General features: G+C 46.7%; 1 protein-coding gene across 2 annotated transcripts; it reads right to left on the bottom strand.

The window, feature by feature from the left end:
- Nucleotides 1-1221: 1221 nt before the first annotated feature.
- Nucleotides 1222-7467, bottom strand: ALAD (aminolevulinate dehydratase). 2 transcript variants are annotated; one of them, XM_006890725.1, is made up of 11 exons: nucleotides 7338-7467; nucleotides 4940-4990; nucleotides 4441-4537; nucleotides 3955-4090; nucleotides 3753-3836; nucleotides 3586-3674; nucleotides 3229-3284; nucleotides 3055-3142; nucleotides 2875-2961; nucleotides 2514-2643; nucleotides 1251-1406 (listed from the first exon to the last, which is right to left on the bottom strand). In XM_006890725.1, exons 1-11 carry the CDS (start codon nucleotides 7448-7450, stop codon nucleotides 1345-1347), a joined length of 993 nt encoding a protein of 330 aa, XP_006890787.1. In that variant the 5' UTR covers nucleotides 7451-7467; the 3' UTR covers nucleotides 1251-1344. The 2 variants fall into 2 exon arrangements, with proteins under 2 accessions (XP_006890788.1, XP_006890787.1); XM_006890726.1 differs by lacking the exon at nucleotides 4940-4990 and having other exon boundaries at nucleotides 1222-1406.
- Between the last annotated feature and the right edge of the window lie 10825 nt (nucleotides 7468-18292).

The following is an 18292-nucleotide window of genomic DNA, read 5'->3' as shown; positions in this document are numbered from 1 at the left end:
ATTTGTCCTGGAAAGGGTTAAACCAGGTGGCTCCTTGGAGGCAAGGATTCTGAGGCTCCGTCTAACATACTTTGGACATGTTGTGAGGAGGGACCGGTCCCTGGAGAGGGGTATCATGCTTGGGAGGGTGGAGGGAAAGTGCAGGAGAGGAAGGCCCTCTATGAGATGGATTGATTCAGTGACTGGTATAATTGGGATGGGAGTGTCAGAGACAGTGAGATTGGCACAGGACAAAGAGGAGTTTAAGACTGTTGTACATAGGGTCTCGACGGCACATAACAACAACAATAACAACAACAACCACCACCACCACCTCTATTCTTGTCTCACCCACCCTCTTCTTTCCATTCCCAAAAGCTCTACTCAGCTCCACCGCCCTACGGTCTTCACAAGGTGGTTCCCAAGGATGCTTTCACCCACAAAGCTCCCCCAAACTGGGGTCTTCATGCTTGTGTTTCCCAGGGCTCCCACTGCACCTCTCCCCATTCTCTGCATCAACCCTCCCTTGTCCCTCATGGGTCTCAGCATCCAGGACGACTCTCATTACCCTTTCAAGAGAAAGCCTCTTCCACTAATTTCTATTTCAACTTGATCACTTTAAGGCACTTATTGTGATTTGTAAGTGCTTTATTTGATTTGTTTTCTTGCTATTGTACAATTCGCCCTCTCCTTTATAAACTCCATGAGGAGAAATAAGCTGAAGTCTGCCCCACGGTGTCACCAGCATCCAGTGTAGGTTCTCAACAGATCGCTCACAAAAGCCATTATTTTTTGGTAGTAGCATCTCCAAGAACTAGGAAATCTCTCTGCTTTTGAATTTGGATCCCAAGGCAACCTTTCTCCTTGTTAACAAGTAATTCCTTTCCAGGTTTATGGCTCAGAGAGAAGAAAAGGCAATCACAGGCAGCTTGTGTCAGAAACATCTTCGGGCAGAAAGAGGATGTCAAGCCACATCTCAGTCCTGGTACCCAGCACTGCAGCCTCAGGCCTTGGGGTTTTGAAGTCCTTCTTAGGGTCCATTTGCTCTTTTCGTCTTTAAGGCCCCTGAGCCTCTCTCAGGCCTCCCAAACCTACACCCATAACTCCTGGCTGCTCTGAAGCTGAAGGCACACTAGAGGTCAGAGCTGGGTTAGCAGGTGGGCCTTGGCAGGCCTGGGAGGGTGGAGGAATTGTGAGAATGTGGCTGCAGTGGAAAGATGTAGTCTCTCACAGAACCCATCGGCATGTGCTTGGGAAGAGGGCAAAGGGACACGGTTCTAAAGACATTTACTTTGGATTTCACTTTTCCAAGGCCCCAGGTTCTCCTAAATTCTAGTTCTTGGATCTTGCAATAGCAAGAGTTCCTCACTCCTCCTTCAGCCACTGCAATAGCTGAGGGGTGTAGTAGGTGATGATGATGTCGGCACCTGTAGTGGGAGAGAAAAACAGGGAATGAGAATAGAGGTGAATGGGTGGGAGAAGGGCCTCTGCCCACCAGCAGAGGCACAGCCTAGGAGTGTCATGGCGCAGCTTCAAGCCCAGCTCCAGTCAGTTCTAGCTCTCTATGTTGTGTGATCCTGGAAAGTAACTTATTCTTTGTGGGACTCAGTTTGCCCACGCATGGTGCAGAAAACAGACAAGTGGTAAAGTGCCCTTCTCACACTGGTGTGGACACTAACAAAATCAGCTCCCTCTGATCAGTATGTGTCAGTTACACACATTATTGAGGTTGTTAACAGTTTCAGCTTGTTCAGCTCCACAATCAACACTCTTGGCACCAGCAGTTAGGAAATTAAAAAAAAATGCATTGGGGAACATCTGCTGCCAGGGACCTCTCCAAAGTTCTAAAGAGAGATAATGTCAGTCGACAGACGAAGGTGCACCTGATCCGGGTCATGGTCTTCAGTATTATTTGCTATGCATCAGAGAGCTGGGCAATGACTAAGGAGGACAGAAGAAGAACTGATGCTTTGAGTTGTGGTGCTGGAGAAGAGTATTGAATATACTATGGACAGCCAAGAGAACAAACAGGTCTATCTTGGAGAGGGTGAAACCAAGTTTCTCCTTGGAGGCTAGGATTTTGAAGCTCCATCTTACATAATTTGGGCATGTGGCCATTAGGGACCAGTCCTTGCAGAAGGACATCATGGAAGGGTAGAAGGACACAGGAAAGGAAGATCCCGGATGAGATGAATGACACAGTAACTGGGGTAACAGGGGTTGTTGGTATGTCATAATCAGTGAGACTGGCTCAGGACAGGGCAGGCTTCAGAGCTATTGAACATAGGGTCGCTATGGGTCGCAGGTGACTTGAAGGCACAGAACAACAATCCTCCTGACTAGCATCCACCAGGTCACAGAAGTGGCTTGTCCAAGGTGTCAGTGGTGGAGAGCACTGCTTTCTCCACCCTTCCATGCTCCATTCTGCAGTTCCCTTCTCAGATTGTGTTTAATCACTCGTATTTCTTGGCTACCTTGTGACTTTACCTGGATGAAGCACCTTAGGTCAAAACCACCCCCCAACATGTGCTCACCTGCTCTTCGGAAAGCAGTCATGACCTCTAGCACGGCAGCCTTGAGGTTGAATGCCCCAGCCTGGGCTCCATGCCACAGCATGGCAAACTCTCCAGAGACGTGGTATACAGCGAGGGGGAGCTCTGGGTGCTGCGGAGAGGCAGACAAAGTTGCAGTGGAGGCTGGAGGTGCCTCTCCGAGTGTCCTTCCTTCCTCATCTTTACTATCCTGTGCCCTAAGACACTGGTGATGGCTGAGCAGAAATGGGGAGGAGAAAATCCCCCCTCAGGGGCAGAACCCTCCTAACTCAGAGACTCTTAGTCTAAGGTGGAGGAGTCTGTGAGGAAAAACCCTCCTCTCCCACCTTAGCTGTGTGCTCACCTTCTCCTTTACCTCCCGCACAATGTCCAGGTAGGGCAGTCCTGGCTTCACCATGAGCATGTCAGCGCCTTCCCGTACATCCCGGTCCTAAGGGATGAGGGTAGGGTGTGAGCAGGGCCAAGGCGTGGCGGGAAGTGGGGAGCAGGAAAGGCTGGCGGGGTTCAAGCTCTGGTCACTCACCACTGCTCGGAGGGCCAGGCCGCGCGCTCCAGGGGGCAGCTGGTAGCAGCGGCGATCTCCAAAAGTTGGGCTTGACTGAGCTGCATCCCTGGGAAGCAGAGTCATCAAGCTGGGCTCCAGCTGTGGGCTAAAGGCCCAGGGATTGAATGGCAGACCTCAACTGTCCCCACTTACCGGAAAGGGCCATAGAAACAGGAAGCGAACTTGGCACTGTAGCTCATCACTGACACCTGCAGGAAACAATGGGCCTGGGCTCAGCTAGTCCTTTCTAGATGCCTCAGGGTGATGTGACAGACAGAGAGGGCCTAGACTGGGGAGAAGGGGGCCCATGTTCTAGTCCCAGACCCGCAGCACCGGGCTGGGCCTTGATTTCCTCATTTGAGGTACAGGTTGAGGCAGATTCCAAAGGTGTCACCTGGCACTGTCTTCAGTTCTGTGATTCTTGGCGACTACAGTGAGCAGGGCTGCTCAGGTTCTCTCCTCACCTCCCTGTTGCCCTCCTGGGCATGGTCTGCAATCCCTGATCCCTACCCTGTTGCCAAGTCCATGAGCCAGCAGGGCCTCCTTGATGGCTTCCACGCGTCCATCCATCATGTCTGACGGGGCCACCACTTGACATCCTAGGGGCAGAGGGTAGACTTCACACATCTGGGACCCTCCTGTTTACTCTGCCTCTCCCTAATGGTGAGCTCACTCACCTGCCTTCGCATAGGCCAGTGCCACCTCTGCCAGTCGCTGGCGGCTCTCCTCTGCCTGGAATGCTCCGTTCTCACTCAGGAGCCCTGTGGGATAGACGGCTGGGTTTTGGGTACCACTTTGGGCTCTGGACTAACCTACCCCGAGAGAGAAGTGACAGTTGGGATGCAGGTGGCAACAGGGCTGGCAGAGGACTAAGCTCACCACAGTGACCATGGGAGGTATAGGGGCATAAACAGACATCACAGGCCACCAGGAGACTGGGGAAGGTCTTCCGCAACAGGCGGGTTGCCTCGATGGCTGGAGAGTCCTCGGAATCAGCTGCAGAGCCCCGCTCATCCTAGGGGAAGAGGAAGGACAGAGTACTGTGTGTGCTATAGGAAGACGTGACACCCGGCCACCAGAGTGCTGCCCAGCCCTTTCTATTATCACCATTATGCCCCTGGATAGGGAAGCACAGACCAGGCTGTCCCCATTTTACAGAGAAGCAGCAGAGGCCCACACAGGGAGCTCAATTTGCCATTCGGGGTGACTCTTCATGGGTACAGTCTGAGGGTAGAGACTGACTGTTCATCAGTGACCCCAGTACCAACAGAGGGCTTGAGCTAGGATCTGGTCGTGTGGAAGCTCAGCTCACCTTCACCCATTCTCCTCTCCCTTCCCTTCTCAACCCTTTTTCTGATTCTCTACCTTGGGAACTTTGCTGGGGACGCCAAAGATCAAGACGCAGCGCAGGCCCTCCTCCACTAGGGGCTTCAGCATCTCTTCGAGCCGGTTCACACCATACCTGGGTAGATACGATGAAATGTGACAGGTCCCAGGCGGGGGTCTCCCTCACTCCCAGCATCATGCCTTGTAGGAGCCAAGTTGCACACAGCACCATAAGGATTCAAGTCCTACTGCCACACTTCAGGGAGAGGATGGAATGGAACACACCCAATAAACAGGTGGAGAAATCATGCCCAAGTAACAGAGCTGTGGTATTCAACTATGCGAGGCTCTCTTGTTGAACTTCCATCTGAAGGCCAGAGCCCTCTGCAACAACCTAATCCATCCGGCATCTGGTCTTTGCTCTGATGCATTTCATGACTAGGAGCTTGCTATTTTGTAAGGCTCTCTCTCCTACCTCCACTCGTGAAACTTCTACCTCCATTATCCATCCCTATTCGCTCCTCATCACATCTCTCACCTGGCCACTCCTGGGAGGCTGGCGATTGGCTGCACGTCATCAGGAACATCCCTGTAAGAGAAGGTGTGGGCTATTGACTGGTAGCTGTGGGAAGGATCCATGAGTGAGGAGGTGACTGGTGAGAATGAATGAGGAGAGGGAAGGAATAAAGAAGGGGAGATGGTGGGAGAACAGGACCCAGTGTCTGGTCCCCCGCCTAGCCAAGCCCCGGGCCTGAAATAATAACAGGGACAAGACTAACAGTACCCACAAGGGCAGGTACACTAACAGAATAGTCAAAGGAGAAAGGCAAATGGTTTAGAACTTGACTGATAACCCTTTCTTTTAAGTTCAGCTTTGTAATTTAGTGATTGGATGGGGTTGGCCAAATTAAATCTCAGATCATTCTTCTGTATCCTAGGTGGACTCATTCATTCAGTATTTATTGAGCACTTGGTATATGCCAGGCATTGTTCAGTGAACAAAGACAAAATTCCTGCCTTCATAGGACAGATAAAAATGAGACCTACTTCTGAATTTTTTCAAGGCTGAATGAGATGAAATGTGTAAATGTTTAGCATAGTGCCTGGAACACAAGCTGCAGGTGGTGTTGTTAGGTGCTGTCAAGTCGAGCACGACTCATAGAGACCCTATGAACAAAACATCTAAACCCTGGTTTGTCCTGTGCAATCCTCACACTTCCTGACATACAAAAGCCCATTGCAGAAGTCAATGTATCAGTCCACCTGGTTGCGGGTCTTCCTCTCCATCTCCAACCCTCCACCCTTCCCAGCATCATGTCCTTCTCCATGGATTAGACCCTGCTAGCAACATGTGCAAAGAATGTGAGGTGAAGCTTCATCATTCTTACCTCCAAGGAGCACTCTAGCTGCACCCTCTCCAAGACATACCTGTTTGTTTTCTTGGCCCTCCATGGGATGTTCAGTGCTCTCTCCAACCACAGCTCAAAGGTATCAATTCTTTTTCTGTCATCCTTATTCACGGTCCAGCTCTCAGTTGCATAGCAAGTAATTGGAAAGACTATGGCCTGAATCAGATGCACCTTAGTCCTCAAACTGACATTATTACTCCTCAAATAATCTGGAGAGGTCCCTAATGGACAACTTTCCCAGTTCAATACATCTCCTTATTTCTTGACTGCTAGTATGAAGGGTGTTAATTGTGTATCCAAAAAAGATGAAGTGACAGTTTCAATCCCCTCTCCATCCATCATGATGCTGCCGATGAATTTTTATTTTCCTGACATTGAGATGTAATCCATACTGAAGGCTGCATTCCTTGATTTCCTGCAACAAGTGCTTCAAGTCCTACTCACTTTCAGCAAGCAAGGTTTTTTGTCACTTGCATAACGCAGGTTACTGATGAGTCTATCTCCAAACCTGATGCCACACTCCTCCTCACAGAGTCAGGCTTCTCAGATAATCTGCTCAGTATACAGACTGAACAGGTATGGAGAGAGAATACAACCCTGGTGCATTCCCTTCCCAATTCCACACCATTCAGTGTTCCCCTGCTCCATTTGCACAATAGCCTCCTGGTTCAGGTATAGGTTCTGGATAAGTACAATCAAGTACTCTAGGATTCCCATTCTCCTCAATGTCAACCACACTTGTTATGATTCACATAATCAAATGCCTCTGAATAGCCAATAAACCACAAACAAACATTTTTCTGGTATTCTTTATTTTCAGCCAGCATCTGACATCAGCAATGAGATCCCTAGTGCCACAGTGTCTTTTAAATCCTGCTTGAACTCCTGGCAGTTCCCTATCTATATACTGTTTCAGCCATTTTTTTAATGATCTTCAACAGTATTTTGCTTGCATGTGATATCAATATTGTTCAATAGTTTCTACATTCTGTTGGATCACCTTTCTTGGGGTATACAAGTAAGCACTCAATAAATGTCAGCTGTTATGATTATTAATAATCATAATGGCCATCTCTTGTATGTACAAGCATTTTGCAATGAGCAAAGCACCTTATCTCTTAAGATGCAGAAGCTCAGGAAGGCAGGAAAGAGCTATTCTCATTTACTAACATGAGTTGGTGTTGTGACTCATAGTTAACTCTCCAGCAGGTTTGTAGAGGCTGTAAACTGCATGAGGAGACTGCCAGTCTTTCTCCCTTGGACTAGCTAGGGGATTAGAACTGTCTGTTTTTTAGGCGGCAGTGCAGATTCTTACCCCTAGACCAACAGTGCTCCCTTACCAGCATGAGAAACATTTCACTCTTTCCAAAGTTTATTTTGCTCCTAAGACTGTCCTTAACACAGTTGGTCATTTCCAGTAGAAGGGTCATCTGCGTTCCAAGCTGACAGCCCACCATACCCGCCAACAATACTGACACCTGCCCCACCCTGATGGACCTGAGGCTTGGCCCATTCTCAGGAACTCACGTGACAAAGATAGGATAGATGAGGTTGGAGGCGTTGAGGGTGGTGGTGGCTGTCTGCCAGGCCCGAAGCAGAGGGTGGAAGTAGCCACTGTGCAGGACAGACTGGGGTTGCATGGTGTGGCCTCAGTGGGGGAACAGCCAGACTCAAGGACTCCTAAGGTGTCCGCAGTGTGCTGAGCCCTGTGGAATAACAAGGAGGTACATAAGACATAGTCCCTGGCTCCAGGAGCTGGCCACACCTCCCTCACCCAAACTCTCCGCTGTTCCACAGGCCAGTGCTACTCAGAGTGTGGTCCACCAAGCCCTCCTGCTGTGTAGGAAAATGAATGTAAGCCTTTTGGACAAATCAACAACAAAAACAACAACAACAACAAAATCACCTCTAAAACAACTTTACATCTATTAACTAACACTAGAAAAACTGGGCTTTTATTTTGTATGGCTACTTTCAAAAATAAATACTATTTTTCTATTAATTTATTTCCATCATAGTCTATCAAAGAATCTGGCTATAACTGGGGTGGGGGGAAGCAAGAACCAGTTTCCTCTCTCAGTCTGAGAAGCATTGATTGGGTCCACATTTAAACATAGTCTATTCCATGAGAAAGGCTGTATCGATGGCAGAAATTTTAGAAAGTTACAGATAAGCAGAAAGAAATCTCTCTTGTAAATCTACTTCCAGAGAACAGCATAGCGGACACTATGGTACATGGACTTTGTATCAGGCATGACACACAGTAAGATGACAGGATAATATCAACAGATATGCACACAGAGACACAGAGACACATAGAAACACATACATACACTCCCCCCGGGCTTTGTTCTGTCCTGTTCCCTGTACCTAGAAGGTTCTTGCTCTTTCATTCTCCACATGTCCAAACCCTGTCAGTTCTTCACAAGATGCCCCCCTCCCCTCTCCCATCCTAAGCTTCTCTTCCTGCCAAGATCACAAGCTCTTCTGCAACAGTTCTTTGTAGATTTATCTAGTCCCAGTCGAAAGAGCTCATGCAGGGCAGGGTCCACTCTTCTTTTTCTTTGCCTCCCCCATGGCACTCTGCCCTGGGTCTGGCACACAGCAAGTACTTAGTTACACGATGTACAAGGAAACACAAGCCCTGACCGCCCAATAAGTAACCTAGTCCAGAAGGAAGTTGGGGCACTGATGCCGTTTTTTGAGAACCAACTTAGTGAGTGTGCCAGGCCACACTGGGTCTGAAGTTCACACAACAGTCCTGGGGGATAGAACTTACTGTATGCATTTCCGAGAGGAGGGCCCTGATCATAAATGAAAGAGGAGTATTAGAACATGGGTTAGATGGACACAAGAAGCTTCCGGGAAGAAGATGAGGGCATGAACTCAGTTCTGCAGGATGAGAGGAAAGCGGAGAGCATTTCCTCAGGAAGGGAAGCAAGTGGCAACCTGGGTTAGAAGGAGTACTTAGCCATGGACTGTTCTAGGGGCAGTCAGAAGCCATGTGTGCATGTGAAGAAGGGAAGGAGCAGATAGGAGGAGACGTGGCCAGGGCTGGTGAGGACCCCAGAGAATGCAGACTGAGGAAGATTTCTGAACAGAGGGCAGGAAGTCTGGCCAGAGATGTTGTCAGGAAGATATATTCTGCAGCCTGAGAACAGCAGCCGGGAAGCAGAGGAGCAAGGAGGCTTGGAGATCAGACGAGCACAAAAAGGTCAGCTTAAGGTGGAGGACAGCCAAGAAGAAATAGTGGGGCGGATGTGGACAGACACAGGGCAGGAAGAGGTGGTGGGGAACTGGACTGAGAAGAAGCGGGAGAGCTTCGTTTTGAAAACTTCCTTTGGGAAATGTCTGGGGAGTAACCAAGTGGGAGGGGGAGAAAAAGAGTGAGCCAATGTGGGAGCTGAGAGGCACTTACCCAAGGTCGCACAGCAAGTTAGAGGCTAACAGAGCAGGGTTAGGATCCTGGTGTGTGCACTCTCAGGCAGGAGAATCCTTTTCTTCACTGAGGCCCCCTTTCTCCACAGCCTCCCAGGCCCCTTCAGCTCCCTCACTACAAGCGGGGATGGCGTGATGGGGCACTTTATCAGGTCTTCCTCCTTGGTGGGGTTGAAGTTATCAAGAGCCACACACACATGCGCGTGCTCATACACACAGGGACCCGCCCTGTCACCTCCTCCTGAACTACCCTCACCACCTGACAGACACATCAGGCCAGGACTCCCCAAAGATGTCATCATACCACTAAGCCTCATTCCCCAAATAAGCAATTACTCAGTAGATTAAAGGTCTGATTTCCCATTTGGTGCAGGATTTTGCTCTCTGGGCTGCCAGGAGTTCAGCCAGCTCAGAGTGTTAAATCACTTGCCCAAGGTCACACAGTTGGAATTTGAACTGGCTTGTTGCCTTTATAAACACTTGATTGGGCTGGAAAGAAGGAACTACAGAAAAATATACTAAGTGCAAATGATGTATGTGGTGGGTGGTTTTTACTACTGTTGTTTAATTACTGTAGTCTGTACTCACTCCCAGCTGACACTCTGGGGGATTTTCAGAGGCTGTAAATCCCACCTGAGAGTGCTCATCTTTCTCCAGAGGAACAGCTGGCAGATTCAAACTGCCTGCCTTTGGACTGACAGCCTAACTCCTTACTACTCCTCCACCGGAGTTCCTTAGGAACAACATGGCTTCTGGAATTCAAAGCCGCATTCCACTCCTATCTACTTTAGGAGGCTGAAGGAGGAAGGGCCTCTGCTTATCAGAAACAAGAGGCAGTGGGAGCATGTCACTCTTATAATAGAGGAGATAGGGGTGTGCTGGAACATGAGGGTGGTGAGCTTCAGGCCTGAGCAGGGCACTTTCATGTTCACCTGTTTTTTTATAAGTCACAGGGAGATAAGAGTTGAGAAACAGGCACTAGTGCTGAAAAAAAAATGTTGAATGGTTACTAATCCTTTTTAATCTTCTACTTTTTAATGTAAAAAAAATGGAGTGTCAGAAGGGACAGGACTTGCGTGCAATCATACAGTGAGTCAGGTACACAGTCCACAGCCAGGACTTGATCCTGGGTCTCCTGACATTGTGTCCAGTGACCTGTCCCCTCCCTATGAGTCATCACCCAGTAGCTTGTTAACATGAATCTGTGAAGTAGAAAAATGCCTGCTAAGCCAGAGTCATGTCAGTTTGCACAGCCAGATTCAGGCTGGGATTTTGCTTTGCGAAAACTCTTTTCACATTTGGGAGACCTCCGCAGGGTGGAAGGGCGCTACTCCCAAATCAAGGGAGTCTGCGAACCACTCCTTAAATCTACACTAACAACAAAAGCAAGCAGCCAAGTACCCATGGGGCTCGGCATGGGGCTCATCACCCAGCACAGATGAGCTTAGCTGGAAGGCAGTGTGGGTTGGTGCAGAAAGAACTCGTGTTTCAGGGATGACAGACCCAGGTTATGGTCTGTGATCAGCTGTGTGATTACAGGCAAGGCTTTTGAGTTTTCTGGCTCCGTTGTGTATGCTATATATGAGCATGATACTATCAACCTTGCAAGAAAAGATTTAGAGATAATGATGAGGTACGTGCGCCTTGCACCCATTACACACAGTAAAACGGTGACTATTTTTATCATTAATGGGACTAGAGTAGGGTGGAACTACACTTTCTGACTTGCCAGCACACAGTTGTGCCTCCCGAACCACACCCAGCAGGGACGACTTCTACTCAAACCTATGGAGGCCAGAGTTTTCCAGTTTATCTGAGGTAGCATCCATGCCATCCAGTAACTTAGAGCTATGGAGGAGAAACAATTACCAGCCCGAAGCTAGAGTAGAAGGGTGAACCAGGTACTCGTGTCTCGAAGCTAGAGTAGAAGGGTGAACCAGGTACTCGTGTCTCAGGCAGTCAAAAGTGGAGCTTTTCAGAATGGATGCGAAGCTTATTTCCTTCCTTAGAAAGTAACACTCCCAAGTGGACTCTAAAACTTACTACTGTTGAGTGACAGCTCACCCTCCAGCAGGTTTTTGGAGGTTGTAAATCACAGGGGAAGAGACTGCCCACCCTTCTCAAGTGGAGTAGCTGGTGGATTAGAATTGTCTGCCATTGGGTTGGCAGCACAACTAGGCCACTGAGCTAAATTACCTACATTGTGCCCTGAGAGCTGCTTCCAGGAGGGGCTGAAGAAGAGCTTCAAGGACTGAATCTTTGTGTTATGATCTGCTAAGGATTCCAGAGGCCTTGGCATGAGGACTGGGAACTGCTGCCAGCTCAGGCAGGCTCTGCCACTAGCAGGGGAGGAGGCAATCAGTGAGTAGGGCCAGCTGGGCAGAAGGTGACCAGTGCTGACAAATTAAAAGGTCCAGAGAAACCCAGGATAGCAGCTATGGCCAGTTCTGGAAAGCAACACAACAAAGTGTTTGCTTGTTCACACAATTTGCACTTCCTGAATACCTATGCTGGGCTGGTGTTAGATGCATCTAACAATAAAGGTGAATTAAAGGATTAAAAGGATTAAAGAGAATAAGATCTAGGTCTTACAAAAGAATTTACCCATTCCTCTGACTCCTAGAACACTGTGCCAAAGAAGGTCCTTAAAGCTTGCTGGTCTCTCATTGGCATGGTGGTCAAACTGGGCTCAGAGAAGGGTAGACACTGGCTCAAGATCATACAGTAGTGGGGATGGTTGCATAACATTATGAGCAGAACTAATGTTGAATTAGACATGTAAGAATGTTGAAATAGCAATTTTTTGTCATAGATAAAATAATCTCTTTTTTTTTTTAAATGTAGCAGTGACAGATCTGGGTTTAAAATGCGGGTCTCCAGTAATAAATACTATCTGCCATTGTCCCCTTAATATTTTAAGGATGGATCCCCAAAATTGCTTACTACTGCTGGTGAGCAGTGTCCAATACTGGGATAGTGAAGAGTTCTGGGTGATCAGGGGTAGAGGATGGGGAGGGAGAAATGGAACTGTCTCTAAACTTTGCAAGTGCAGGCAGCAGGGCGAGACAGAAGTGAGTTCATGCTGCATTGTCAGTAGCGGTCAGTTTTCCTTATCTAGTAAAAGGGGACTTAAACGGACCTCAATGGGTTGTTGTAAGAACTGGGCCAATGCAGTAGCGCACTTTCAGGACTAGCACAAAGCATGTTATTGTTTTCCAACTCTCTCCGCTATCCCTTATCCTCGGAGCCACTACAGCTCAGCATTGACAGAGACTGCTGCAGGGGTCTCCCAGTGATGGGATCCTAGAGGATAGATGTCGAGTCCAGATCCAGGCCTCCAAGCACTAAGGCACGCAGAGCTCCCAGTTCCCGCTAAAGCAGAGCTATCTTGAAGACCGTATTACACTGAGGTCCCATGTGGGCTCTATCTTGATGCACTGCCCGCCTTTTAGGTGCTGGGCACGATAGAGGGCATCGAGCTCTTGCTGGAGCAGCCTCCGCCTCGTCCCGAGGCCATCCGCCAAGTGCGCCATCTCGCCCAGTGCCCTCCCCAGTCTCCTCCAGCTCACCTGACTCCTTAAGGGATCCCGACCCGCCGCAGCTCACGCCGCCGCCGCCACCAGCTCTAGATCCCAGAGCGCACATGGGGCGGGGCAGCTCACCCGGAAGAAGCTCCCTCCACCCACGACCCGCCTCCTTCATCATGCAAGTCACGCCCCTGTAGGCGCGGTCTTAGCGGACTGGCCCCCTACAGTCGGCTCCGCCCACGCGCCTGGAATTCGAGTCTTGGCCAATCGGATGGGCCGAGGGGCTGGCCTACCCGCCCCTCCCCAAGCGCTGGGGATGGGAAAGGCGATCACCCACGTGGGAACCACTGGAACCCAGGCCGGTGTGGGCCCGCTTGGGAGGCGATTGCTTCGGGAGGTTCACTTGCGGTTCTCCTCTTCCCAGACGAACGCATACTTGGCATTTGTCAGTTGTTTGCGGAAAGAATAATTGGCTGTCTAGGACTTAGAACAACACCAAAATGCCTAACACAATAGCTAATTCCATTTTTTTGCCCTCTCGGATTGAACAGTTCACAGTTGTTGAGTTCAGCATCAATCTGCTGTACAAATTTCGGGGAAAATTTGTTGCAGTTTATTTACTTGAGACCTTCTGTGTCACGGATCAGGAGATGTGATGTGAGAGAGACGAACATTTTAGAAAAACTGGTAGCCTTGTGGTGAGAAGCTGCGCTGCAAGTCCAAAAATTTGCTGTTCAAATCCACCAGCTGCTCCTGGTAGAAGGATGGGCAATGACCTGTGAGATGTAACTGCCTCTGTAAAACCTCAGGGTGGCGGGGTGGGGGCTGTCCACTTATGGATCCGTTTCGACTTGAGGGCACACACAATAAAGTCTGATAGGGGCATCGGCCTGCATTATGGGAATAATGAGTTAACTGACCAAGTGCTGTAGGGTTGGCACAGAATAAAGGCAGGGGCAAGTGGGATCCATGAGGCTTCCGGGTCTGGGGAACACTTAAGATTGGGTAGGAAAAATAAGGAGTTAGGGATCGTCGCCTCAGAAGAGAAATGCTTTTAGAAAGCTGCGTCAGGGACTATAAAAAATTTGTCTAAAGGAAACTGGTGGGCTGAAGTACACTTTTCCCCAGATTGCCTCAAAATCTGTACATCAAATATATTTTAACACTTTCTATTTTAATGGAGTATAAAGATTTAGCGCTAGGGAAATATGACACTGCTTAGTTCCCAAGTGTGAGTTTGATCTGTGTCCAGCAAGGAAGCAGCTGGAAAGGAAGTTATGCACTAGTGAGAAACAGTGCTATGAATTTCACATTGACTTGTTTAATCTTAACAAGGATTGCATTACACCCTCATTTTACAGACTGGGAAACGATCATCAGGGAGATTTAATAACAAACCCAATGCTTTCTCAGCAGTGACTATCCTCTTTCAACTCAGAGGGGTAGCTCTTGTTTTGTTTTTTTTCCTGTTAGGTGCCTGCACAACATCTCTTTCATGAAACTTTTCCAGCTTTGAGTATGTTGATAACTACAAACAAAAATAGAGGAGTAGAAGCCCTTGAAATGTTACTGGTAAAATGTTTTCCATGTCCTCTTATTCTTGAGGAAAAGACCTAGTCCCTTTACTTTAACCTTTCACTCCAGGTTATGAAAAAGTTTTATGAATTGCAGTAGTTTAGACACATCTAAACCACTGTTTTAAAAAAAGAAATAATAAATCATAGATATTGATATACTCAGCACTAGCCCGCTGAGAGGGATTGGCATGGGCCATTTTGAATTAAACAATCAATCACATGATCTACTATGCCTGGAATGAAAAAGTGGGGATAAGTGGGGTCACATTCATAGTAAAAAATATCATTTTGAGATCCAACTTGAAATACAATGTTGTCAGTGACAGGATACTATCTATCCATATACCTATAAGGAAGTCCTGTAAATACCACTGTAGTTCAAATATATGCACCAGCACTAAAGTAAAAAAGGGGAAATAGATTGCTATCAACTTTTTCAGTCTGAAATTGATCAAACATACAACCAAGATTTATTAATAATAATTAGTGACTGGAATGCAAAAATTGGGAACAAAGAAGAATCAGTAGTCAGAAAATACAGACTTGGTGACAGAAATGAAGCTGGAGATGCAATGATAGAAGTTTGTACAGTCAATGATCTATTCATTGCAAATATTATAAAAAACAAAAACAGCGACTATACACATGAATCTCACCTGATGGACTACACAGGAATGAAACAACTGTGGAAAGAATCTTTGGAGAATATCAGCTGTGAAAGCTAGGCTATGTGCTGACTGTGCAACAGACCCTCAGCTACTAATGTGAAAGTTCAAGCTGAAGCTAAAGAAAATTAAAACACATCCACAAAAACCAAAATATGATCTTGAGTCTACCCCATTTGAATTTAAAAACCATCTCAAGAACAGGTTTGAGTCCTTGAACACGGATGAAAGAAGACCAGATGAGCTATGGGAAGATATGAAGAATATCATCTATGAAAAATGCAAAAGGTCATTACGAGGAGGAAGAAAAGACTGAGATGAATGTCAAAAGAGACTCTGAATATTGCACTAGAACACAGAGAAGAGAAAACAAGAAATCAGGAAGTTAAAGAATTGAAAGAGTTAAAGATTTCAAAGGGCAGCTTGGGAAGACAAAGAAAAGTATTATAGTGAAATGTACAGAGGTGGAGTCAGAAAATCAAAAGGGAAGTACTTGCTCAGCATTTCTCAAGCTAAAGGAACCAAAGAACAAATTCAAGCCTAGAGTTGCAATACTTACAAGATGCTAAGGGAAGAGTATATAATGACCCAGGAAGCATCAAAAGGAGATGGAAGGAATACAGAGTCACTGTACCAAAAAGAATTGGATGACACAGGACAATTTAATGAAGAAGCATACGATCAAGAACCAATGGTAATAAAAGAAGTTTAAGCTGTTCTGAAATAAACTGGGGGGAGAAAAAAGCCACCAGAAACTGATGGGTTACCAATTGACATAGGATGTACTCACAAGGTTCTGCCAAGAAATCTGGAGGACAGCTATCTGACTAAACTGACTTAAAGAGATTAGTAATTATTTCCATTCCAAAAAAAGGTGATCCAACAAAGTGTGAAAATTATCAAACAACACAAATGCAAGCAAAATCTTACTGCAGATTATCCAAAAGCACATTGATAGGGAACTGCAAGAAATTCAAGCAGAGGTTAGAAGAGACCGTGGCACTGAAGAGATCACTTCCATGTCAGGTGGATCTTGGCTGAAAGCCGATAGTACCAGAAGGATGTCTATTTGTGTTTTATTGACTATACATACACATTTAACTATGTGATCACAGAAAACTGTGGCTAACATTGAGAAGAATGGAAGTCCCAGAACATTTGATTGTGCTCATGTGAAACCTGTACCTAGGCTAGGAAGCTGTTGTAAAAGCAAAGCAAGAGAATACTGCATGGCTAAAATCAAGAAAAGGGTTTATCAATGATGTATCCTTTCTCCATACTTTTTCAAACTGTATGTGGAACAGATCATTCCAGAGCCTGGAAGTTATGATGAAGAATACAATGTCAGGATTGGAGAAGGACTCATCAACAACATGCATTATGTAGACAATATAACCTTCCTCGCAAAAACTGAGGAGGACTTGAAACATTTGCTGCAGAGGGTCAAGGACTGCATCCTTCAATATAAGTTACTTCTCAACATCAAGAAAAGAAAGACTGATTCTCACCTCTGGGCCAATTGGCAGTATCAAAATAGTTGGAGAAACAATTGAGATTGTTAGTAATTTCATCTTGTTCAGATCCACAGTCAATACTCTTGGAAGCAGCTGTCAGGAAAACAAAAGATGAGTTGCTTTAGGAAAGTTGGCTGTTAGGGAATTCTGTAGAGTGCTAAAGAGAAACAATGTCAGTCTAGAGTCTAAGTTGCGCTGGATACAGGTCTTGATCTTCTGAATTGCTTGCTATGCATCAGACAGCTGGACAATGACTAAGGATGATAGAAGAACTGATGCCTTTGTACTGCTGGAGAAGAGTATACCATGAGCATACCATGGACTGCCAAGAGAACAAACAGGTCTATTCTGGAGAGGGTGAAAGCAGGTGGCTCCTTAGGAGGCAGGATTTTGCAGCTACATCTCATAGACACTGGGCATGTTGCCAGTAAGGATCAGTCTTTGGAGAAGGACATCATACTTGGAAGGATAGGAAGACCTTGGATGAGATAGATTGACACAATGGCTGTACCAATGGAGTCAGTGTATTGGGGACAGTGAAATTGGCTCAGGATAGGGCAAGGTTCAGAGCCATTGTTCATAGGGTCGCTATGAGTCACAGTCAACTCGATGGTACATAATAACAAGAACAAGTCATAATGTGGAAGCTCTGGTGGCTTAGTGGTAAGAAACTGCCCTGCAGTCCCAAAGACATTTAGTTGTTCTGTGGGAGAAGGATGGGCAATCAATTTCCTCTTGAGTGATTTAATGCCTTTGAAAACCCACTGGAGAGTCAGCTGTGGGTTGGTTCCAATTCGATGGCAAACAAACAAACAAAAAATCATAATGTTGAGTAACAGGAATCAAACACAAAAAAGTACATGTGGTAGGCTTTTGTTTATATGAAGTACAAAACCAAACAAAACAAGTTTGAAGTCAGGATAAGTTACTGCTTTAGAGGAAGGGAGTGATTATAGAGGGAACCTGAAACCTGAAGGGCTTCAAAGCATCCCCATAATGAGGATGTTCAACTCCACCCCACTCATTGCAATCAAGTCAGAACTAACTCATAGCTGACCCTCCAATATGCTTTCACAATTTTAACTTGCACAAGAGGAGATTGCCCATCTTTCTCCCACAGAGCAGCTGATGGACTCAAATCCAATGCCTTGGCAGCACAGCTCTTTAACCACTAGGCCACTATAACTCCCTGATTAGACGATAGTCTCTTGGAACAACTAGGTCAATTGGCCCAACTTAGTTCATAATGTTTGCTATCCTAATTGTTGAGTAGCATTTGGAGTCTTAAGAGTTTGTGAATGACTAGCTATGATATAAATATCAGTTGCTTTCTGTCTAAAGCAAAGGAGCAATGGCTCAGGTAAACCATAGCCTCTTCTATCTGATATAAAAAGAATTAGATAGTACCTGACTATTACTACCTACTGCCCATTCTCAGCAGGAATGCAATGTTGTTGTTAGGTGCTGTCTGTCAAGTATGACTCATTGCTACCCTATGAAAAACAGATCTGAACTTTGTCCTGTCCTGTGCCATCCTTACAATCTTTGACACACCAAAGCCAATTGTTGCAGTCACTATGTCATTCGACCTGGTTGAGGGTCTTCCTCTCCTTTGCAGACTCTCCAATTTTCCAAGCATGATGGCACTCTCCAAGGAATAACCTCTCTTTTTTTTTATTTAATATTTTTTTTATTGGGAAAAACATATTGGGGGTACAAGGAGGTGAGGGTTGGGGGCAGAAGGGTGAGGATGGGCCAGGA

Source organism: Elephantulus edwardii, unplaced genomic scaffold, assembly GCF_000299155.1.
Source record: "Elephantulus edwardii isolate Elephantulus edwardi_28Jun2011 unplaced genomic scaffold, EleEdw1.0 scaffold00092, whole genome shotgun sequence".
Taxonomy (NCBI): domain Eukaryota; kingdom Metazoa; phylum Chordata; class Mammalia; order Macroscelidea; family Macroscelididae; genus Elephantulus; species Elephantulus edwardii.
Note: the sequence above shows the minus strand (reverse complement) of the source record. Positions and strands in the feature narration are given on the sequence as shown.